The 25,492-nt window shown below is 35.6% G+C and overlaps 1 protein-coding gene across 2 annotated transcripts in view; it reads right to left on the reverse strand.

Moving 5' to 3' along the window:
• The window catches only part of LOC113436827 (glypican-5-like), a 358,073-nt gene that overhangs the window by 309,696 nt on the left and 22,885 nt on the right, over positions 1–25,492 (reverse strand). For both annotated transcript variants that reach the window (XM_087933156.1, XM_026701472.2), the window contains exon 2: positions 4,922–5,083. In XM_087933156.1, coding sequence (XP_087789282.1) covers positions 4,922–5,083 — 162 coding nt within the window. The remainder of the gene's footprint in view (positions 1–4,921; positions 5,084–25,492) is intronic.

The raw sequence follows: 25,492 nt of genomic DNA on the forward strand, positions 1-25,492 counted from the left end.
TAATGAGTACACATAATATTATGACTAGCTCAATAGAATTTTTAAAAGATCTGTTCTTAAAAGGACCTAGTTTGAAAATGGCTTTTTTATTCATTCATTCATTATTACCATCTGTACTTGCAGATTTCTTGATAGATTAAAATTTACAGGGTTAAAACATCCATAAAAATAATCTCAACTAAAACAAAAAGAATTTCTTGCTTGAAGAACAAGAGAATGAAGGGGTTGCTACCTCAATTTCTAAGGGCCCACATCATCCTTTCTACTAGCCCATGGGCACTTGGCAGATTCTATCAGGAAAAGATGGTTCTGAAAATAATAAAAGTGTAAGCCATATAAAATTTAAGTAGTAACTATCAAACTTAAATATTGCTACAGTCACGAGGCAGATAAAGCACTTAGGATCCTGAATGGTGGAACATAGCTCTCTTAGTCTTGTTTGGCCTCTTAGAGGCTGTTGGTAACATTGATCATGATATCCTCATAAACTGCTGAGGACTGAAGAATTTCTAGGCTGAGATAGTAAAGAAGAAGAAGTCTGCCTAACTGAAATGTTACATGGGTCAGCCTTTTCCTCATCTTAAGGCATGGGGTGACATTACCTGATGATTCAAGCTGTGATACCATCACTAGTCTGGTGATACTGCCAATATGCTGCCAGTAAACATAATAACTGCAGTTGCTGTTAAAAATTTTCTCAAGCCATTGAGAAAATAGATGTTTTATTATGTGGATGAGATGAAACAGGCTACTTTTCTCTCAGCTCTCATATTTTCTTTTGAATAGGTGGATCTGTCTCTGAGAAAATAAATGCATAACTTTGGTGTCCTGCTAGAATCATGTCCATTCTTAGAAGACTAGATGGAGAACACAGCCTGGATACCTTTGTCCAGTTTTAGCTAGCATATGAGTTGTGATCCTTCCTGGAGCAGGAGGTTGAATGTGATTGCCTAGTCCAAGCATATTCAACCCATCTAAGGAAATTATATTAAGCGAAGCTGCTTGTGGTACCAACTTGCATCATGGTGTCTATGATATGATATAAAAGACTGAGCCCTCCAAATTCAAGATTCAAGGCATTCATGGAAAGGTTGTCCAGTTTGGCTTCATTTTTCCCAATAGCACCAGGCTGAGTAGGGCTATTGCCAGGTGGGAACTAATTAAGACTAATGTCATCTTGTCTGCAAGAAGACACAGTAGATACCTGTGTTCTCTGGACTATAGGCTGCATACAAGGCCTGGGCAATTGCTTGGGAACAAGAACCTCATCATTTGACTGCCAGCACAGTCTGGATGATCTCTGGAGGAGTCAGCCTCAGATACTTGATTGCTGTTGATTTGCAGGCCTCAGCCAGAGGAGGTTTTTCATCATCAGAATTTTCTGAATCTGCTTCAGGCATGACAACTAGAACCTCCAAGAGAAAAGGTCATCGTAAGTGGTGCTTCTGATCAGCCTTCACAAATGCAATAAATATTGATGTTTCACCACATTTATTACCAGGATGTAAGCCTAAAGACATTCATATAACTAAAGAATAATGCAACTTTACATTTTCTACAGTTATTCCTACTTCAGTTACATGTTATTCCTACTTGTCAATCAAAGCAACACAATAGGGGAACAGCTGCTTAAAACATAACTTTTCTGTTGGGAATATCAGTAGCAGGGCACTTTATATTTCCTACCTTCTAAAGAGTGGGCTTGAAACAATAGGTTCATGGTTTTCTAGGTAGAGCATCATGTATCTTATTTTGTAGAAATCTGACTAAAAATGCTTAGAAAGTCATCTGTTATCTCATCTAAATTAAAATTTAAAGAAACAGGAGAAACATTCTGGGATATTTAAGAAATATTAACAAGAGAGAGAAAAAGGAAAGGAAAGGAAAGGAAAGGAAAGGAAAGGAAAGGAAAGGAAAGGAAAGGAAAGGAAAGGAAAGATCATAGGTTCCTAGAAATACATATTACCAATTATTGAGGTTTTAAATTGGCTAATTTGATATTCAGCCCAAGTATCAATAGTTCCACCAGCACAACACTTTTCCTCATAAAAAAGTGAAAGGGGCTTATGTCAGCAGATCAGCTTGAGGCATTCTGCCTTTAATGTTTCATAATGATGTCACAGAACAATAAACAAAGCTAAATGCAGGGGAAATTATTTTATAATGAAAAAAAAAATGAAAACCAAAGATCCCTGCTTGAGCAATAGAATGTGGATATAGTGTCATCTGAATAAAGGATTTAAAGCACCTTTTGAAACCTCAACCAACTCAAGGAACAAATGACCCTTTGAGACTTTAAGAAGGCAAAGCTGAAATGCTGGCATAATCTCACCTAAGGTGGACAAAACAAGTTTATAATCATTTACAATACAATAATATGGCAGCTATTTCAGGAAAGTGCTTGTAAATTCAAGCTACTTTGAAAAGTCTAATGACTGATTTCACTCAGTTAAGCAATAAAGCTGCTTGACTGACCTCAGGGTCTGACAGGTTAATCTATTCTGACCTTTGCTTTATTCTATAATGATGCTGAAAGATCACTTGACTAATTCACTGTCAGTCAACAATGGCTCTGTATTTCCCCTTTGGCAAGCAGAGGAGTCAAATGGGACTCGATTTTCAGAACTATGTAGAAGACTATTTTCTTCCAGGCAGTGAAATAAAACAAATTGCTTCTTCCACATCCCTTCATCCCAGTTCCCCTCCTCTATTGCTTGCAGTTTAGAATACCAAACAGCCAAAGCAAATTTCTACCATCCATCCAAGTAACAATACATTTATAAAAGTGTGAAACCCTTAGGGACAAACAAGTGGAAACAGCTGCCTGCTGTTGTTTTGCTTGTGATCTGGTATGCAAATTACCTAAAATATGAAAACCTGTTCATTAAGGATAGTATGAAGTTCTCCTTAATCTACAGCAACACCTATTCTGTGTTCATATAGAAATTAATGACACCATAAATTTATTGCATGTTTCTGTAGAATATAGGACCAGTCCCACAAAACAGAAATCATACAGAAACCAGTCCTACAAAATGGAAGCCTAATAGTGGCAGGAGATTGATTATATGTCATCAAGTCAATGTTAATTCCTAAATGACAGCATAGTTTGACTCTTAGCACACTGATCTCTTGCCAAATAGGGGAACATAATTTGGAATATAATGTGCCCCAAATATGTTAATTTTAGCTTGATTGTTTTTTCCTTGGGATAGAGCCCTAGAGTTATTATTTTATTTTATTTTCTTGGCTATTAATACTTTTGATAGCATCAATATTCTTCCTATCCTGCTTGTTCAAACTCCAATTTTCCATGAACTCTCACAGGGATCATACTGTCCACACAATACTGGTCTTTATAGACATAGACATAGACATATTATAGTATCAGAATATCTTTTCCAAGGTCTTTGTTACCCTTGGTCATCTGCAGGATATTTTATGAATGAAGTTCAAGACTTCAAAGTGATTCTTGATTCCCCGCCCCCCTGAAAATTGTGCATATAGTCTCAAGATTATAACCAGTTAGCTGGTTAGTTGTAACCAGTTAGCTTTTTCCCACTTTCTTCTTTAGCTTGACTTAGCTTGACTATATGTCTGTATTAGCAATGAAGAAGACATTGCACCAGCAGAAACTGATAAAATTGTTTTGAATTTTCTTCTTTTCTGTTTCTAATTTGGGCATTTCAGTCTTTAACCATAAGTGAGACATCTTTTTCCCATGTTCTTGTTCACACATTTCAGTCTGAACTTGTTCAGAAACCTCATCAACCACCCCTTCTTCTGCATCAGTGCTTGAAACAGAAATTTGGATAGTCATCATAATAAAAGTCTGCCTGCATAATGTAACTGATATTATTCAGTTGTAGACAACATTGTAACAATGTGCTGTCCTAGTTATATCCTTCATAATCATGAAAGCAGTGCCATTCCATTTTTGTTTCTCAGGTCTTGAATAATAATCAGTGTGTTTTGGACAGAACACATCCAACTCCAGTCCAGTTCACTGAAGCCTAAATTATCAGTGTATAGATTATTCATTTCATTTGAACTATGTTCTGTCTTCCCTCTGTGGTTGCCTTTGCAGCTTGGGTTTTCTTTTCTTATGTGGCAACATCAGCAACTAGACATTGCCATTATCACTTAAGTCAACATTTACCTCCAACATCTTCCTACATTGCTGCTGCCCACCACAGAAGTCTGCTTGCTGTAATTGGGTAATCAGGATAACCTTCATACCTTGAGTGACCCTGTGGGAATAGATATGCTTGCCATGCATTCTCAGCACTTATCCCTCCCAGGAATATCCCCTTGCCACAATAAGGCAGCATAGAAGGACTGGGGGAAGGGAATACACACTCTATAAATACAGGTAATATAACTTCTTGTATTCTTTTTTTAAAGAGGGAGGCTACCTTAAAATTGTACTTTATCATAAAGTAAAAAATGTGCTTTAATGTAATGCTTTTCATCAAACTATAATGCTGAAAGTATTAAAATGATTAGTGTCAAGCATTACCTTATGCACACCCATTCCTAAAATCACAGTTCTAGATATATGACATTGCACAATATTGAAGCAGAACTTGTATTTCATAAGTGCATCTCTGAGGACTGATGACAGTGTTAGAGAACTGTTTCTTTTATATCGTGTTTTTAGGTTTTTGCCCCTATTCTGCTCCAAAAGTCTTTTAAAATCTGGCTTTCTTTCAGGTTTTGGGAAATGGTGGTTGTAGAGCCTTTCTTGTATTTTTATATGTAGTATATTTTGTCAAGACAATCATAGTCACGTCTGTTCTTTTTATTTATTCTTTTAAAGTATAAGGCACCCATAGTCACTCTGACTAGTATTACCATGTTGGAATAAGTGATATAGCAAACATGATTTTAAATGTTTAAATAAAATTGTCAGCGTTCCTACCTTGAAAAGCTGTAATGTGACCAACAATCATATATTTCAATTCAAAGTTTAGAGTCTGAGTGTTCTCTATTCTCTCTCTTCTAACAGCTGCTTGATAATTTTCTTCCATTTTCTTAGTGCAACATGTTGGTGATTTGTGTTGGCAAATCTGTAAACTGGAATCTGTACCAACAAAAAATAAAATGAAAATGTATTTAGTAAAACTAGTAAAGACCAACATCATTTCTTGCTAGCAAAGTAATATTGTATTGTCAAAGAATAAAGAATTCAAGCTCTATGCACTGCCTTAAGCACTGAATATCTAACCACAGAGATCGCTGTATGTATATGATGAAATGAATCTCTAACCTTTCAGAGGCTGGGAAAAATATTTGAAGGTATGTGAATTGAGAAATAGAACTGTGTGTAAGTGTGGCTTTTTTTAGTCCTATTAGAGCAACACAGCCATCATAATGTAGCCAAGTTGCGCTAGTAATTGCAAATTGTTCATAAATACATGTGCTACATCCATTCACTGGAGGTCTTACCTCAGTATGTTAACATGTAGTTAGTATAATCCTGCCAGATTAGGCTAACATGCAATATATAGCAGGAATCTTACAAACTTTCTCCAAAGCACAACATCAAGTTCTTTTTCATTTAAGTTACATTCTCCAGAGTTTAAATTATTGGCTTTGACATATATGGCTGCTCTTTTTGTTACAGAATCTTAAATCCATATGGTGGGCACTGAAGTCAACAAAGGGGTATTAATGAATAGTACAAAACAGACTCTGTAACCTTTCTTCATCCCAAGACTGTATATCATAAAGACATGGAAATTCTGCAGGTGTTCCCACCTATGCATCTCACAGTGGGTTTGATGAAAATATTTATCTTCAGGAAAACTATTAATCACTATACAAAAAAACAGAAGAAACTGTGACACAGAGACCCTAGCAGCAGTTGGTTGCTAAGATTCCTTGCTCCATTAATTTCTTGGACAAATACATAGAAGAGTGAAGAGACTATCTGTGGACCAGGGCCTACAAATATCAAAAAAGATTGCTCCTAAGTAGAATGTAATAAATCTTTTACATGCCAAAGAGCACAATGTAAAACAAAGAGTATTTAAAGACAAAACATAGAGCAAGCCACATTCCCAGTATAATTTCTTGAAGTCACCATAAGCATCCTACTGTGAATATGAAAACTTTGGTTCTTCAGTACTAGCTTTGAGAGATATTTCACTACTACATACATTTGTTTGCACTCGATTAGTCTGCTGTTGAAAAAAATTACCATTCTCACAAAGATGGGCAGCTATATGAATTTAATAAATAAAAATACATAAATTAGCAATAATTTGAAAAAGAGCAACATTCATACTGTGAAATTCAATGCGCAGCATACCACCACAGATAGAATAGATGCACAGGGAAAGGAGATGAGGAAAGGAGAAAATCCAGACAGCAGAATAACTGAATGGCACATTGCATGTTACCACTCAGAGGAATTCATACCAGATTTCAAGCTGCGGGCACATCTGTACGCCAGCTTGCAAAGCTGCTGGGTCAATGCATTCAGTGACCCACCTTTCTGCAGATGCTGCCTTTGGAGCCAGATTAAACTATCCAAAGCAACTAATTTGAATGAGGATCTTTCTTGTAATGGAAAGCTTCCCAAAGAAAGGCAAATCAGATGGTTCTCTAAGATCCTCATGAATCAGAATATATACTAGTACTGAAATTGGACAACCAAAATCTACCAGAGTCAAAGCCACTCCATATGCACTTTGAATGGGAAAAATGTTTAATACAAAAATATGTTCACATATTATTCTTTTATTAGAAATAACATCAAAATATAAAATAACAATTGTTGATTCACAAAACAGAATATGGCGTAGTTAATTCTCAGTTATACTAAGCAAATTATTTATATTTCTAAATACATTTTTGAATGTAAAAAAACCAGACTTCAGAATTTTTTCTATCTTTAATATAACATATTAGCTTGTACAATTCAATTGAAAAACACTGAAATCTTTTAGGGAGAATAAAATAATAAAACTAACAATACCCTTTATAAGTAGGGCAACGGCTGGGTGCAGAAGTAACTAATCATATTCAAAGTGATGTTAAATAATACACATCTACCATCAATTAAAGTGAGTCTGACCAAGTCCATATAAAATCCAGCTGTTCTAGTAGGATTGACTCAGTTGCCGCTGACAGCAAAAGATATGATCTGCAAAGAGTTTATAAAGAATCAAACAGGTCTAATTGTTGGAAGGTATCAGTCAGGAAAAGAGTACAGAAAAATTTCCAAGGCATTGGTTATACCATGTAAAACAATGAAGACTGTTGTCAACAAGTGGAAAAAATATGGCACAATAGTGACATTATCAAAAACTGGATGTCCATCCAAAATTAATGAAAAGCAAGAAGAAAACTGATCCAATGGGCCTTCACAAGATTTAAGGAGCTGCAGGAAACTTTGGCAAGTACTGGTGTCAGGGGTATCAAACTTGTGTCATCACATCATCATCACATGACATATCATTACTTTTCCCCTTCACTAAACTGGAGATGGGTGTCACCAGTCCGTGGCTCATCCAGCCCGCAGCCCATGAGTTTGACGCTCTTGGATTATGCACTATACATATTATGTCAACAATCTCCCATTTTCTTCCTATATCTGGGGTGTGAGGTAGGGTGGAAATACATAAGCCTTTTTTTTACCAAGGAAAACATACAGGCTCAGCCACATTTTGCCAAAACCTACATCAAATCTGACAAAAGCATATAGAAAAATGTGCTATGGTCTGATGAGACCAAGATTGAAATTTTGGGGCATAATTCCAAAACGTATATTTGATGCAAAAATAACACTGTGCATCACCAAAAGTACACTATATGCACAGTGAAGTTTGATGGTGGAAGCTTTATGCTTTGAGTGCTTTTCTTTATCTGAAACTGGGAATTTAGTCAAGGTGGTGTCAGCTTTGAAATCCTTATTAAAAGCTGCCACACAGCTGCGGAGGATAGAAGGGAAATGCTGTTATTTGAGTAGCTTTCAGTAGACAAAATAGATATATAAAATCTTCAAGGTCATTCTCTATGGCACAGGAAGAATTGTAGCTGAAGGGTGATTGGTTCACGTGATTTATGATGTGAAAGAAAAGGGGTGGGTATAGGTTGAGTCTTGTGGGAAGTCTGAAAGGAAACTTTAGTTCTGGAATTCCCCAGACGTGCCAAGTTTCTTTTTGAATAAAGCACTTTGAGATTATGGTTGTCTCGGAGTTACTGATTAGAACAGATAATTCCTGGAACCCTGACAGGTGGAGTGAATTATGAGCAGTTCCAAATATTAGTCCATTTTGGCACAAAACCTTCAGCCTCTGCTAAAATGCTGAAGATGAAGAATAATTTCACTTTTCAACACAACAACAATCCAAATCAACAAAAGAAGGCCAAAGTTTCAGAATCGAGTTGATAATCTGTGGGGCTGACCTGAAGAGAATGTCCTCACAATTTGATAGACTTGGTGCACTTTTACAAGATGAGTGAGCAAAAATTCCCATGGCAAAATTTGCCATGTTGATAGGCTCCTATCCCAAATCAAAAGATGTTTCAACAAAATATTAGTTTAAGGGTTATACAACTTATGCAACCAAGTTATTGTACATTTTTATTGTTATTTTTTCCCTAAAAGATTTCAGTTTGTTTTTCAATTGAATTGTACAGTTTATACATTATATTAAAAATGATGTGATTTATCTCAGATTTTTTTTTTACATTTACATGGCATTTTAACAGGTGTATATAAACTTTTTATTCACTGTAGATAGAAAAATGAACGTATCACACAAAAAGATCGCAATAATTATTTCTCAAAAAATATTGTAAAATTATTTTTCAGAAAATTTGATCTCATAGCTAATAGCTACTTCCCCAAAAAATCTAGCTTACTAGATAATATAAGTTTTGATACAAAATAAAAGAATGGAGGTACTGTATGAGAAATATAAAATAAATATTGAAAATTCAGTATATTTGTATTAAAAGCAGATTGTTTTTAGTTTCTGTTGGAAACTAATATGTTACTATTGGAATCTTATTTTTTTTTTAAAAATGATTTAGTTTTGGTCAACCATCTGACTGCTATTCCATATCTTAATAATTGTAATTTGGGGAAAATATTCTAATATTTTGTGCAAAGGGGAGAGAGAATAGGAGGCTAATTATAGAAGTATGTTATTGTAGCCATTTTACATTAGCATTGTCTATTTGAAGGCTCATGTATCAGCCTTTTCCAATCCTGCTGCAGTACTCCAGTTTCTTTGTGAAGCTACCGGAGATTGAAGAAAACAGGCATCTGAGTGAGCTATTGTATAATTTAGCCAAGGATTTGGATTGAATCCAATTTTTATTTGAATGCTAAAAAACAGGACAGAATGCTTCCAGACTTCAATCTTAGGATTTCTTTAAAGGGCAATGTGCAACGTTTTCTGCTTAATTGATTTTTTGCAGAAAAAGAAAAGAAAAGAATAGTACAAAGAGAACAATATCTGCACTTTTCATAAAATTCAGGGAATGACAAAGAAGAGTATGTGATAAAGAATGCAATTAAAGAATTGCTGAGTTACCTTCTAATGACTTTCTAAGTAGTACTGTCTATTTCTGCTGCCATCCAAAAATTCAACAATATGTAGAGGATACAGGGTCTGAATATTTCCTTTCGGAATCACTTTTTGAAATTGCTTGTTAACTGCTGTCTACTAAGAACCTTGAAACATGAAGTTTCATTATATTACATCAGGGAGTCTCCTTCAAGCCATTAACAAAATATTTTTTATGTAAGTTTAAGGGTTTAACTATTTGGAATAAACAGCAGTAGGACAATTAAATATGGATTTGGGAAAGTAATAAACAGAACTAAGGAGTCTTGAAATAAGACTTGAAATAAGACTTTGAAATAAATTAGAATTCTTTCTTGTAGGACAATGTCTTTGCTTGGGGAAAAAATGAAGACTTTGAAATTAAATATAAGAAATCTTCCTGTGGGAAAATACTGTTGATCAAGGAAAAAAAGAATAAAAGGGTTGAAAGTTATTCACTAAAGGGAATGAAAAAGAACTAAAAGGTATAATTAAAGGAGAAGAAATGTACTAATACAGATGGAGCAAATTATTTTAACTTGGGATGAATTCATAGATATTTGGAACCAATACCTTCAAAAGTTATTTTTACGATTGTGTACTATCCCAAAACTGGGTATAAAAGAAGTTAGAGAGGAGGAACATTCTCTACTGGATAAGGGTGAAGCAGATTCAAATGTGGATTTAGAAATAACAGATTGCAAGAATGATTTGGATAAAAATGTTAAACTATATTCACAAACGAAACTGGCTGATGTCTAAACAATTAATATAAACCAGAAAAGTGATGTGGATAACTTTTTCATTTTGGATTCATAAAAGAAGTGTTAAAAGTTTTGAAGGACTTTCTGAGGGATACAAAGAGATAAGAAATCAAAACCTGAAACTTTATTTAAAGGGAATAAAGATCAAGATTGTTTAAAAAGGAATATCAAGTTGGTTTATTTAATCAAGTTTAAAATAAAAGACTTCTTTGGTTCTTTAGTCAGTTTATGTGTCAGTTTTCTTTCTTATATGTACATAAATGTCTGCAGGAGAATATAAATCATTTTACAGCACATGTGGTAGTTTTTTTGTATTAATTATTCCATGATGCCATAATATGCACACATCCCATGCAATAAGGAGAAAGAACAATTGAAAATAATAGGTTTAAAGCAAAACAAATAAAACCCTTAATCCAATCGTTTTTTGAAAGTTTAGCAAATTGCCTAAATTGACAGAATTTTAAATACTTACCATAGATTGTGTCACCATTAAAGAATTATCAAATGGTGAAACCTCTGACCTTCTGAATTCTAAGGATGCATACATACGTTTAAAACATAAATCAGAATTTTATGTAGATATGAAAATGTTCTTCTAGTTTCAGCATGTTTTTTATTAATATCATTTTATTCATTACCGCTTTGTCATTCTGTCTTTTCCCCAAGATCAAGGAGTGTGTGTGTGTGTGTGTGTGTGTGTGTGTTGCACATGTGTACATGTGCTGGAGCAAATGTTTGTGTGTGTGAAATCAGAAATTTGGCTGTGGATTTTTCAGAAAAAAGTGAAATATATTTACCTCAGCCTGAATAGAAGAAATTATTTTAGCAATGGAAATGGCAAAGTGGAAACGAATCTCCTTCCAGAAGCAAAATAAAAATAACGATAACAGTTCTGTTTAGCGTGCCAGATGGAAAATGCTTATTCTAAAAAGAATCAAGTTTCCAATGCCTCTATTTTAGTGGAGATTATTTAATACATACTTTATTTGCAGTGGGTTTTGTAAAATATAAATTGGAATTAATTCCATTTGCTGATAGCATACAATAAGCTCTACAATCAAGCTCTCCAGTTTATATGTCCAAGTCATGACAAGAATCCTCAGTCCAACTATAGGCAATATTTTATTGAAGTAGTGTCCAATTCCCCACCTCTGATTTAGGACTTAATGCTACATTTATAAAATCTGCAGAGACTTATAATAGTCTGTTTCTGTACTGAGTTGTAGGGAATGGAATGACAGCTCAATAATAAAATTACTAAGGTGAATAGTAGATTAGTAGGTCCCAAATACCCAGTAAAATTACTAAGGTGAATAGTAGAATAGTAGGTCACAAATACCAAGTAAAACGTATGGTTTCTATCCAATGTATGGTTGAAACAGTTTCTATAAAATTCCCACAACTTAAAACATAAAGTTTTATTCTCTTTATTTGGCATACTGGAAACCTGTAATAAGGCAAACAATATGTCTCTTAAAAACAAGTTTGAGACCTCCACAGAATGCCAGCATGGAGAGAGTTCGGAAGGGATGCAGTCAATAAATAAATGAAGGAGAGTTCACATTTAATCATGGAAAATATTTAGCTCAGCAATTTTATAGTGATGCATTCCTTATTTTGGTTTTAGACTTCATAAAACACTTCATATCTCTGTAAAATGCTGTGACAAGATACAATGCAAGGAAGGTGAAGAAGAGTAGTAGTGGTAGTGCAGAAATACAGAAAATCAAATCCATTCAATTGATTTTTCCAAAATTAACAAGTCAGATCATTAACCCAAGATGTCATCTGTGAAGATGACATCTTGGGTTTTGATGATTTCCCTTGGCTTCCCCAGGGTGCTTATCACCTCCTCATTTCTGATTTTGTCAACCCAGCTTATACATAACAGCCATCTGTAAATTCACATTTCAAACACTTCTAGTCGCTTCAAGCAGACGTGGTATTCAACCGGTTCGCACTGGCTCCGGCGAACTGGTAGCAGTGATTTGGCATGGGTTGCTGAACTGGTAGTGGCCCCTGGCTAGCCACGCCCCCAACCCAGTCACCTGATCACTCACTTGTCCCGGTCGGTCTCCTAGCTTTCCCTACCATGTGACAGCTGTGGCGCAGCTTGGGTGGATGTCCCAGTGCTGCTGCACATGTGTACTGCATATGCAGCTGCTACACATGAAGTGCACATGTGCAGCATCCCTGGGACATCCGTCTGCCTGCCTGCCCTCTCAGAGCACATTTTCTTCATTCTCCCAGTGGACATGCCTCTTCCAGCTCAGCCCGGCCTGGCCAGCCAGCAGGTGGGTGGGCAAATGTCCCAGGGCTTCTCATCCACCTTGTTGCAAGTTGGCTGCAGCTTTTTTTTTTTTTTGGTGTGGCTGCAACTGCACCAAAAAAAGCACGCCCTGCTCTATGTGCCAGGCCCAGCAAATCCGAGCAGCAGCACACAGAACAGAGTGGTACCGTACTGTTGGAGAAGAGTGAAGCTGGAGATCAGTAACCTCTTTCACAGTGCAAGAAGAACCGGCGGGCTGGGCTCCTCTTTCTCTGACCGTTTGTTCTGTATGGCCGAAGAGGAGACCAACCAGCCAGTTGGGAGAGGCTTTCTGCGTTGAAAGAGGCAGCTGGAGACCAAAAAAAAGAGTCACCTCCAGCAGCCGCCCCTTTGGCCAGTTGGTCTCCACACCAAAAACAGCACACAGCAGCTGCAGGCATCTCGTGACAAGGGGGGCAAGAAGCCCCAGGACATGTGGCTGCCTGCTGGCTGGCCAGGCAGGGCAGGGCTCGGCTGGAAGAGGCATATCCACTAGAAGGAAGAAAGCGTGCTCTGGGAGGACAGGCGACAGGCATGTGGATGTCCCAGGACCACTTAAAGGTCGACTTTAAAAGGACCCCCTTGGAAGAAGCTGAGAACTGAGAGCAAACATAGTGCCTGCATGGGTGACGGGCTTGTGTGTCCCTCCACAAGGAGTGTGGATGGAGGCAGACACTGCGCCTCTGAGGAAAAGAGGAGGTGCCAAAGCCCTGGCTATCACCCAGGAGGGGACCAAGGAGGGACCTATCACATGCCCTTGTTGCCCCCGCCACTATTACTTTTGCTCTCATTTTTGGCTTCTTCCATGGGGGCGCTCTTAAAGTTGATCTTTAAGAGCTGGAAAATGTTTCGTTAGATCACCGCCAACTCATCGTTGGGAGAGGTGCAGCCCCTGAATACAGGAGAAGTCTTGGGCAAAGTTCTATGACTTTTAAAATTTATCCGCCCAGTGTCTGCCTCTCTTCACACTCCTTGTGCACACCGGGAGTACCTAACAGGAGTGACAAAGAGCAAAGTTGACTACTGTGACTACTCCACACAGTCACCCTGAGCCAATGTGGTTCTTTACTTGGGCAGCCAGACAGCCGCAGCAGCACTAACAGCAGCAACATCCACACCACAACAATGAGGTACAGTAAGATTTGGCAGTGCGAATTTATCTCCAGGGGGCTTCTGGCAAAAAACAAAACAAAAACCATCCTAAAACAAAACCCATTCAGCAGGCAGACTACGCAGGCAGTCATGATCTTTAGTTGGGCTTTTTTTGGGTCAGTCCAAGGGCGGAGGAGGGGGTGAAGGTACATAGAAAATCACCCTGTCTCTGCAGCATCGGTCATGTGACTTAGTGGGCATGGCCAACTCAATGTCACTCGCAGCAAGGTGCCGCATCACCTTGCTGAGTTGGCTAAGCCCACCCAGTCACATGACCACCAAGCCATGACCACCAAACAAGCCATGCCCACAGAACCAGTAGTAAAAAAAATTGAATCCCACCATTGGCTTCAAGTGGCTTTCTGTCAGAAACCAACTCCGTAGAGCAGGATAGAAAAGATGTAACATCAGACAAGCCTGATTTTCATCAACATAAATTATCAAAAGTGGAGAGGGCCATTGTCAACTTCCTGTTCTCCTCCCTCTTTTCTTTCTTTCATTAAGGTTTTGTAGTGATGCATAAAAATTCCAACTCAATAGGGAGGGCAGAGCTGGCGTCGCGACGATACGGCATGCGATCTTGGAGATCTGAGATCGCTGCTAATATCTTTTCTCCTGGACGGTCCAATCAGACCTAAACAGTCCTGAAGAGATGGTGAATGCAAAGAGCGCGTCCTGTCGATCCCAAGGATACCACAAAGTCCCTGGTAGATCCAGGAGAAGCTCTTTTTGCCAGCGGCAAAGAGGCAGCCATTAAAGCTGCTGAAGTTGGGACAGCTCCGAAATGAAAGAGAACAGAAAGAGAATGTGTGCTGGTTTGGTGAGAACTTTTTCTTTACTTTAAGATTTGAGAGGACACCCTAAAGAAAAGAAAGAATCTGTAAAAGTTTTGACAGAAGTGATTAAGCGGCGATTTTAAACAGGAAGTCAAAGTAATATTTTTATTTTTTTTTCTCATTGCTGGATTTTCTACACATGATTTTATATTTTGAAACTGGACTGTTTTTTTTTCTTCTTCCACCTATTCTTTCTCTCCTTTTTGACTTTATAATATTCTAGGCTAGAGACTCCCTTTTAGTCATCTTTTTAAATATCTTTTTCCCTTTTTAATTAATTTTTATTATATCTTGTTTGGAAAAGGAGGGGGAAAGTGAAAGCAGAAGAAACTTTGTAACACTGCCAACTAGAGGCTTGGAAACATTCTATCTCTTTTTCTTGACCAGACAAAGCTGAGAAAGAACTGAGACTTCTTTTCAAGGACATTGCTGTTTGATAAGATAGAGGGAAGAGCATGGGAGGGTATTATTGCAGGTGCTCTTCTGTGTTTCTATCAACAGATGGAGTCTGGTATTGAAGCTTATAGGGAAAAAAAGGTGACAAGAGTCTGTTGTAAATTTTAGCAAAAGCCTTGGATAACCAAACAAGGTGCAGTGTGCTCTTTTTATTTTTTTTTAAGCTGTGCTATTTCTTACTTTAACAAATCCCCTCCTTACTAGTTTACTTTTCATAATAGCTATTTGGATTTTTGGCCTTTTGGAACTTGTTTTTCTCTTTCTTTTTGTCTTTTGAAGTCTAATTTTTATGTTTGCACCTTATTTTAAAGGAAAAGCTTTAATATTAATGATTTCCTTCCTTTTTTTATTTTTAAGGGAGTAGTCTCTTTTCTTTTTTCTCTCTCCCTCCCTTGTATTTTTTTTCTATTTACCTTCCATATTGTTGTTGTTTTTTGTGGCTTTCTTTTTTTCCTTATGCATCCTTTTATACCTGAGACCTTTTAATTGGATTAAGGTGTTGAAGAACCTGAAGAACTTTTCTTTTCTCTTCTTTAGTTTTTTACTTTTTACTTTTCTCCCTTTTTCAGGATTTAACAATTTTTTCTTTTTTGTGTGTGTTTATGGTCTTTTCTTCCATTTTTGAGTTTTTACTGCTATCTAACCAATCGATTGCATTAAGGTATACAAGAACCTGAAGAATTTTTTTTATAATTATTATTATTGTTACTATTTGGTTTCTTTTTTCCCACTATTTTTACTTGGAATTACAATTGGTTATTTCACAAGTGGATTAAGGTCTAGAAGAACCTGAAGATTTTGAATTGTCCAAAATGAGTAGGAAACTAACAGCCCCTGGTTCTTCAACTTCTACTTCTTCCTCTTCACCATCTGGAGGACAACGTTCAATACAGATGATGTTACACCAAGAAAAGAACAGAAAAAAGTGACCCTGTAGATGATTATGCAAGTAATTCAAAATATTCAATTAAGAACAGAGAATATTGAAAAGAGAACAAAGAAAATTGAACAAAGAACAGGAAAAACTGTTGAAAAGGTGGAGAACATTCAACAAATGATGATGAAGTATGATGAGAAATTCCAAAAAATTGAAGAAGATAAACAAAGAGATAAGAAGATTGGAGATATTGATAGCAGATTAACTGTGGTTGAACAAGACAAAAGTGAGATGTTGAGATGGGAGATGGACAGATCAGAATTTTATCTCAGATTCCAAAAGATAGAGGAAGAAAAGGGACAAAACCTAGCTGAGATAATGATAGAAATTTTGGCTGAAGCTTTGGAAATAACTAAAGAGAAGATGATGGATGGAATAGATGAGGTTTATCGAGTCTTCACAAGATATGCAATGAGAAATAGCTTACCAAGAGAAGTTCACATCAGATTTACAAAGAAAGCCATTAAAACGCAAATATTGCAAGTGGCAAGAGAGAAAACACTGAAATATAAAGACAAGAAGATTGTGGTCCTGAAACAAGTACACAGAAGAGTGAGAGAGATGAGAAGAGAATACCAATTTCTGACCAAAATGCTACTTAAAAAAGAGGTGAATTATAGATGGCTGATTCCAGAAGGTTTATGTTCACATGGCAAGATCAGAGACATAGAATTGACTCAATTGAGAAAGCTGAATCATTTTACACAGAATTTTTTGGAGGGAAAGAGGAAGAGGCAGAAAAAGAAATGTCACTAATTGAATTCCAAGAGGACTGCCAAATAGCAACTGAAAAAGAAGAAGGTGCAGTAGGTGGAAAGGTGGAAGTCAAAGAACAACATGAACCAAGATCTATGAGAGCTGCTAAACCTAACTACAAAATATAACCATGGAAGAGAAAAAACTGATCACAATTAACATAAATGGACTTAACTCAGCTGTTAAAAGAAGGAAAACTTTTCATAAATTAGAGAAATTAAAATTTGATATAATCTGCCTACAAGAAGTACATATCAAAAAGCAACATGAACAATTGCTGAAACAGCTAAAACTCAGGAAAATATTTACTTCTTTGACACAATGCAAGAAAAGAGGAGTGGTTTTATACATTAAAGATATCCCAGCGAAATTGATCTATACCGATGATGTACTAATAGGAAGAATACTAATGGTGGAAATAATGGACAATAATATGAAAACACTCCTGATTGCAATCTATGCCCCAAATGACAATCAAGAAGAATTTTATAAAAAATTACATATGAAAATAATTGAACTGGACTATGCAAATATAGTAATGATGGGAGATTTTAATGGAATTGTAGATAATAAACTGGACTACACAGCACAGAAAACAACAAAGCAAAACAGAAAGATTCTCCCTAAATCTTTTTTTAAAATGATAGATGAAATAAATTTAAAAGATACATGGAGAGAAAGAAATGCTAAGACTAAACAATACACCATCTACTCAAACAGACATTTATCATGGTCCAGAATAGATATGATATGGATGTCAACAGAATTGTTAACTAATATTCAAGAAATAAATATTGAAACAAGTACTTGGGCAGATCACAATCCAATGACAATTAAATGGAAAGGACAAAGAAGAAGATCTAGATGGATGTTAAATAATACTATACTAAAGGAAAAAGACTTCACACAGTGGATGGAGAAAGAACTGGCTTTCTTCTTTAGAGAAAACAAAAAAGAAGATACATCAATGCAGAACATATGGGATACAATGAAGGCATATGCCAGAGGCTTGATAATAGACTATACAATGGAAAGAAATACCATGAAAAGACTAGCGTCTAAGGCATTAGAGGACGAGTATAAAGGACTTGAAAAAGAGCTACAGAAAATGCCACAGAAAAAGGACATTAAGTTAAAAATGGATATAATTAAACATAAAATAGGTCTAAAGAAAAAGAAGAATTAGCACAGAAAATCAGAGGTGCAAAACAGAACTACTTTGAAGATGCAAATAAACCAGGTAGATGGTTAGCATATAAATTGAGAAAGGAGAAAGAATCAAGGAAAATATTGCAATTAGATGACCAAGGCCAAGTTTGCTATGGTAGTAAAGAGAAGAAGGAAATCATATGAGACTATTATGGAAGAGAATATTGATGAGGAAAGAGTTAAACAGTACTTACAGAATGCTAATCTACCCCAGATACCTAAAGAGATTGAAACAATGTTAGAAAGCAATATAACGATGATGGAGTTAACTGAAGCACTCAAGAAGCAAAACAATGGAAAGGCACCAGGCCCAGATGGACTTCCGGCGGAATTTTATAAAACACTACAAGAATCGTTGAACCTTTCATTGCTAGAAGTTATGAATGAAGTTATGTTAAAGAAGAAGATACCCAAATCATGGTCAGAAGCTTATATTACACTTGTCCCAAAAGCAGAGGCCAATCCATTACAAATCAAGAACTATAGACCTATTTCCTTACTAAGTGCAGATTATAGAATTTTTGCTTCAATATTGGCAGAAAGACTTAAAAAATAGTTAAACAATTTTATTCATCCTGATCAAAATGGATTTCTGCCAAAGAGACAAAGACAATATGAGAGTAATCTTGGACACTTTGGAATACTAAGAGGCACACCCTGAAAAACAAATGGCTTTGATATTTCTAGATGCACAGAAGGCATTTGATAATGTGAATTGGCAATTCATGTTATTACAGCTGGAACAGATGGGGCTTTGCTAAAAAATTTATTCAAGCAATAGAAGCTATATATCATAAGCAAACGGCAAAGGTAATGATAGAGGGAGAACTGACAGACTCTATTGATATAAGAAAAGGAATAAGACAAGGGTGCCCACTATCACCTCTGTTGTTTGTGTTAACCTTGGAAGTGCTAAACAGAAATATTAGAGAAGAAAAAGATATAAAAGGGATGAAAATTAAAAAGAAAGAATTTAAGTTGCAAGCATTCGCAGATGATCTGGTTTTCATTTTAGAAGACCCACTAGAAACAGCATCAAAACTGATAGAAAAGATAGAGACATATGGAAAGGTGGCTGGTTTGAAAATAAATAAAGATAAGGCAAAGATCTTGACAAAGAATATGCTATCAAGACAAAAGGAAGAACTGGCAGATCTATTGAAAATTCAGGTCACGAATAAGATCAAGTACTTGGGGATACATTTGACCGCAAGATGTAGGACACTAAGAGAATAATTATATCAAACCTAAGCAGCAGATAGCACTAGATTTGGCGAAATGGGAAAATTTACAACTGTCATTAATAGGGAGAATATCAACAATCAAGATAAATATATTACCCAGAATTTTATATTTGTTTCAAACAATTCCAGTTAGGCTTGGAAAAGATTATTTTGAAGATTTAAATAAAATTGTGTTGAAATATATATGGCAAGGTAAGAAAGTGAGCATAAAGTTAAAACTTTTGCAAGATGCCAGAATAAGAGGAGGATTTGGTTTGCCTAATTGGGAGTTGTATTATCAAGCTACAAATTTGATGTGGGTTAAGGAATGGATAACATTAAGAAATACTAGATTGTTGACATTACAAGGACATGATCTGTTGTTGGGGTGATATGCTTTTCTATGGTATAAAGGAATTAAAATACAGGGGTATTTTTGAAGACATTATATATGGGAATCTCTGTGATTAAACTGGGAGAAGACTAAAAGACACTGTTATTTGAAAATTCCAGTCTGGCTATCAACTATTGAAGCATTTTCTTATCCTATAATATATAAAAAGAATCAAACAATTAGATATGGTGAAATATTGAATGAAAAGGGTGAACTTAAATCTATGCAAAAATTAGAGGAACAAGGTATAAAGATGAATTGGTTTTCATATGTGCAAATCCATTCAAGGTAGGATAAAGATTCTAAAACAGAAGGTTTCTATGATAAACTGACTGATTTAGATAAGATTTTGACAGGTACTGATGAAAAGGTGATTAAAAAATTGTATGCCTAATTTTAATCTATTTCATCATTTGCAGCATAGCTATTAGTACAAAAGCTCCTTTTCCATTTATCATATTAATTTCTTTTCATTAGAATGTATTTTGAAGTAAATCCCATTCAGAAAGCTCAGAATCAGACAGCTAAATTTTGTGCAATAGTGAGAGAGCATATTTGTTTAGAAAATAAATATTGTTAGAACTTCCTGTTATGGTTCACAGATGTAAATCCATGAAGCTCATCTATGGGAAATAAATTCAGAAAGTATTTTGAAGTTTAAAGTTCATATTATTCCACTGATATCATTCATAAAACAAGTTTATCTACAAAGTATTTTAAGTACAAAGCATTTTAAGATACAATGATATATATATGTTTACTCCAAAATAAGTCCCCTTAAGATCAGTGGGGTTCCCAGATAAGCATGTGTGGATTTTTCAGCTCCAGCTCATGTTCACTACTGGTTTTAATTATCAAAGATATTCATCTTTCTCGGGGGTCCAATTCCTGTTGAATATTTTGAACAGTAGAGTTTCCTTTTTAAAAATCTATTACACAGTTTAAACTAATAGTATGGAATTACTTCCCTAATTTATAAAAATGATTCAAATTGCATCTGTTCGAAGGTGCCGTTTACCATTTAGAACAAAGACCTGTAACCTAATCTTTTCACCTTCTCCTGATCATTGGCTTTTCTAATAAACATTCCAAAGGGCTGAAGATCACTCTTTAGCAAATAAAATAGTGTTATTGGTTTTCCTCTTCTCTCCTCCACCCCACCCCAGCCCAAGTTCAATCGTATCTAATTTTCCAAGATTGTCTGGACAAGTCCTTGCAGTTTTCTTGGCAAGGTTTTTTTCGAAATAATTTGCCATTGATTCCTTTCTAGGGCTGAGATAAAGGAACTGGCCCAGGAAATATGCCAGGTTCAAGGATGATCACAGATGATACTAAGCTAGCAGGAATAGCTAACACCCAAGAAGATAGGCTTAAGATCCAGGTGGATTTTGACAGACTAGAACACTGGGCTGTATCTAACAAAATGAAATTCAATGTAAAGAAAAGTAAAGCCCTACACTTAGGCAGGAAAAACCAAAAGTACACATATAGACTGGGTGAAACCAGGCTCAATAGCAGTAACTGTGAGAGGTATCTTGGAGTCCTAGTGGACAACCAGCTAAATATGAGCCAGCAGTACGCAGCAGCAGCCAAAAAAGCTAATGCAATCCTAAATTATATTAACAAATGGATACAATCAAGATCAAGGGAAGTACTAATCCCACTCTATAAAGCCTTAGTAAGACCACACCAAGAGTACTGCATCCAGTTTTGTTTGCCACATTATAAAAAAGATGTTGAGACTCTAGAAAAAGTACAGAGAATAGCAACCAGGATGATTAAGGGACTGGAGGCTAAACATACAATGAATGGTTGCAGGAACTGGGCTTGACTAATCTAGTAAAGAGAAGGACCAGGGGAGACATGATAGAGGTCTTCCAATATTTGAGGTGCTGCCACAGGGAGGAAAGGGTCAAGCTATTTCCTAAAGCACCTGTAGGCCAGATAAGGAATAATGGATGGAAACTGAACAAGGAGAGATTTAACGTGGAAATAAGGAGAAACTTTCTGACAATGAGAACAATCAACCCATGGAACAGCTTGCCCTCAGAAGTTGTGGGAGCACCATCACTTGAGACTTTCAAGAAGAGATTGGACTGCCATTTGTCAGAAATGATGTAGGGTCTCCCACTTGGGCGGGCAGTTGGACTAGATGACCTACAAGGTCCCTTCCAACTCTGATTATCTGTTATCTGTTATCTGCTCCCCTCCAATGCCCTGACATTGTGAACTGTCTTCATTTGTGCTGAATCCAAAGCAGTTTTTTCAATTATGGATTCAAGTTTAATAACGGAAGGGTGGCTATTTCCTAAGAACGGAACATATGTGTTAGGAATGTAAGTCACCTAACAGTTGGGTTGGAAATATATAAACCAGGATAGACATTTTAATAGTGTCTCTTTAAGGGAATGCTAAAATTGTAATTGGGTGTGGTTCCTCTAACGGCCATAAAATCGAGCCAGAAACCTGGTTTCCGAGGGTGTTGCCGTTCCTACATTTCCCTATTGACTGTTGCTGATAATCGTTATTCTTGGGTTTAATGTGAGTCTTTTACTGAACTGTTTTTGATACTGGACTTTGTTATTGGATTATCCCTGGACTGAAAACTGACTGCTATAACCGAGTATGACTTGGACTGTTTGTTGGACTTTGCTTAACCGTTTACTGAAAGTAAAAACCTACCTTTTACTATACAGTGTATCTGTGTGCTGGTTGTGTGTTATTCTTCACCACTCTCACTACATCTCCCTGTGTGCGCTCATTCTCCTAATGGGGAATTACCTCAACAATATGTTTCAAGTTTTATAACACGACAGAATCATACCATGCTTAAGAAATGGGTCAAATTAGTTACAAATTCATCCATGTTTTAGAAAAGTTTTTTCCCACCAGTTAAACATTAACAAATCTAGTCTAAAAAGACAGATGAATCTATTCATTCCATTTTATTTCACTCCATTTGACTTTGTGTATGCATCTTCACATCATATTGGATACACTTCCCATCTAATGTATTTGCTTTAGAATTCCATTTTTGTTTATTAGCACATTTTGTGCGAATAGTTTGATTCTGAATCAGAATATTCAGAGCAGTATGCAAATGAATATGGTAATGAATTTTATCTTGCAACTCCTCAAGTTTGGTTTTTCTATAAAAAAGAGTTTTGTTTTCTAATTTGAATGCATGAGAATTTATTTCAACATTTTCTTGGTATTGTTTTGGGGTTTATTTTATTGTCAGGGACAACAAATAGCTACCCTATTCATTACTCTAAAGTTCTCTGGTATCCCTGCTTCTTCTAAGGTGAGATGTTCTCTCATGATATCTTCCTTTCAGTTTAATTTAATGTTAGAAATTAGAGAAGCTGAAGATTTCTGAAAGATGAAAATTATAAAAAGCAAGGCATTCATATACATACTGTTTAGAAAGCACAGTGATATCAAAATTCAAATGGAATTATAACTGCATATAACAGCCATTCTCTTTTCCTCAACAAGGTAATCCTAAAACTGTTAGTTCCACAAAGTAAGAATCATGGTTACTAATCCAGTAGAGATTTTGTTTTTTTGCATTTCATGTTAATGCTCTGTTTTTCTTTGAAAGAAGTTGTTACAGATACAATGCTATAAAAAGTTTTGTGTTTAAGTACATAGATGAGCTTTAAAACATCCAAATGCTCAGCACTTCAAATTTTAATGCCTACAAACATTTTTTCATGGGGAATACAATGCAATCAATCCAAGGTTTTAGATATATTTCCTCACCAAGTATTCAAGGATATCAGTTCACTGTGATTTTATATTAAGTAGCATACAAGAGTTGTATTTGGCTGAATGGAAACAATTATTTATTTGAAGTTGGGATTGTTATCTTCATATTCTAATTGTTTATATACTTCTGTATTCAATTAATGTTGGATTTATTATATAACTAGCTAACGATCCAAAATCAAACATTTGTTAAGTGCGGTTCGCTGGGTTAGCAGAACAGATTGCTTGGATTTCAATATCTAGAATTAAATTTTATATCTACAATATAAGCCAGAATTTCCAAAAGAATTTACCTTTTTGATAAACATCTGCATCAACATTTGAAGTTACATTGTAATTCAAAAGATAATTATGATTAATTATTTGTTCTTATAAATCAAAGCTTTGCAGTGCTAATAAAATGCATTCCACATCTGGCATATGACAGAATTATGATTGGGATAGAACATGTGTGTGCACAAAATTTATTCCATCTTTATCAAAGATATGTTTCCTTTTTCAAAAAAAGAGACCAACAAAACATAAGATCTATTATTCAGAAACAAAAATATGTTAGCTGAGTCCAACTGGGCCTGTTCAGCCAAAATCCAGTTTACCATTTAGATCTGAAAGGGAAAATTGTAGTAAGGGAGATCATTTATACTAGAGTTGTCTGAGAAGATCATTATGAGTCATATAAAATACATATATCTTCTATCTCTCAAGTGTTCTTATTTAAAGGGTTCAGAAGGAAATATCACACATAGGTGTGCATGAATTATGTATTTTTGTTAATTCTTTAAATGTGTGAAAGGGAAAATTGTAATAAAGGAGGTGTAAATACTATTGTTTATAAAGATCATTGGGATTCATCTAAAGTATATATTTCCTCTCACTCAAATGTCCTTATTTAAAGGGTTCAGTAGAACATGGCACACATGTGTGCATGAGTTATGATGTATTTTTTGTCAGTTCTTTAAATGAAAGTAATATTCAATTTACTAAAGAGAATTTCAAAATTTGAAAATCTATCCTATCTAGACTTGCTACTGCTGCCATCTCCTAATGTAGGTGCAATCTTGAATATTTTCCAGAGCTCCTCACAAAATATTTATGGCAGCCTCTTCAATCTAGAGCCTGTCAAATGTTTATATTGCCTGTGTCCTCATCTCTGATCATTGGTCATGCTCTCTGGAGATGATGGGAATTGTCAGCTCGCAAATGTTTTCATAATGTTTCCATTAAGGTAGAATCTAGGAAGCCACATACCAGATGTGCAATCCAGTTTATAATTCATGTACTTTAAGTGAATTATTGCAAGAACAAACATCCCTGATCGTTTCTATATAATAGATAGATATTTTGAACTGGGATGGCTGAAGGATAGAGTGGGGAAATCAAGCGCTTTCCAAAAAGTACTTTATAGCTTTCTTAATACATGATGTGTTCAGTACATGACCTATGCAGTACATGGCAAGTGTTTTTTTCTTTTCTACTGTGGGGGAAACACAGCTATTTTATACACCTTAACTTTTCTGGATCAAAGTTTTTATGTATTTTTTCCCGTAACAGAATACTTACAAATGTAAAGAATATTTTAAAGTGTATTATCTCAAAACAGTGGAAGAAAGGACTGGTCATATGTATCATTTACATCAATGACATATTTTATCAAATGTAAATCAGAAGACTCAAAATAGCCTTCAAAAATGTTGGCAGCTTCAGAAAAATATTTATTAATAACAAACTACACTAATGGGAAGTTGTGTGTATTCATTGGAGCTTAAAGAAAAAAGGCAATGCAACGCATTGAAGCAAGTAGCCAATATTCATATTAATGAGAAGAAAGACAGAGCAATTATCCAACCTTGCCATATTTTATGAGTTAGCTTGTCATATGAAAAAGCAAGTATTGTTTGCATCTGAATTAGACGTTACCAGCTACATTTCAAGGCAAAATAAGACTTTATTTACTAAACATATGTGATATAATTTGCTGATACAAACTTAGGCATGTAGTTATCTTTTTTAAGAAAAAAACATCAGGAATTGCTTTTAAAGTCCTGAATATCTTTGAATGGGAACCAGAGGAACTGTAGAATCAAATTAAAAAGTTAAAGGAGAAACTGTATATATGAAGC

This window comes from Pseudonaja textilis, chromosome 4, assembly GCF_049901715.1.
Source record: "Pseudonaja textilis isolate UNSWEBS1 chromosome 4, rPseTex1.2, whole genome shotgun sequence".
In the NCBI taxonomy this organism is placed as follows: Eukaryota; Metazoa; Chordata; class Lepidosauria; order Squamata; family Elapidae; genus Pseudonaja; species Pseudonaja textilis.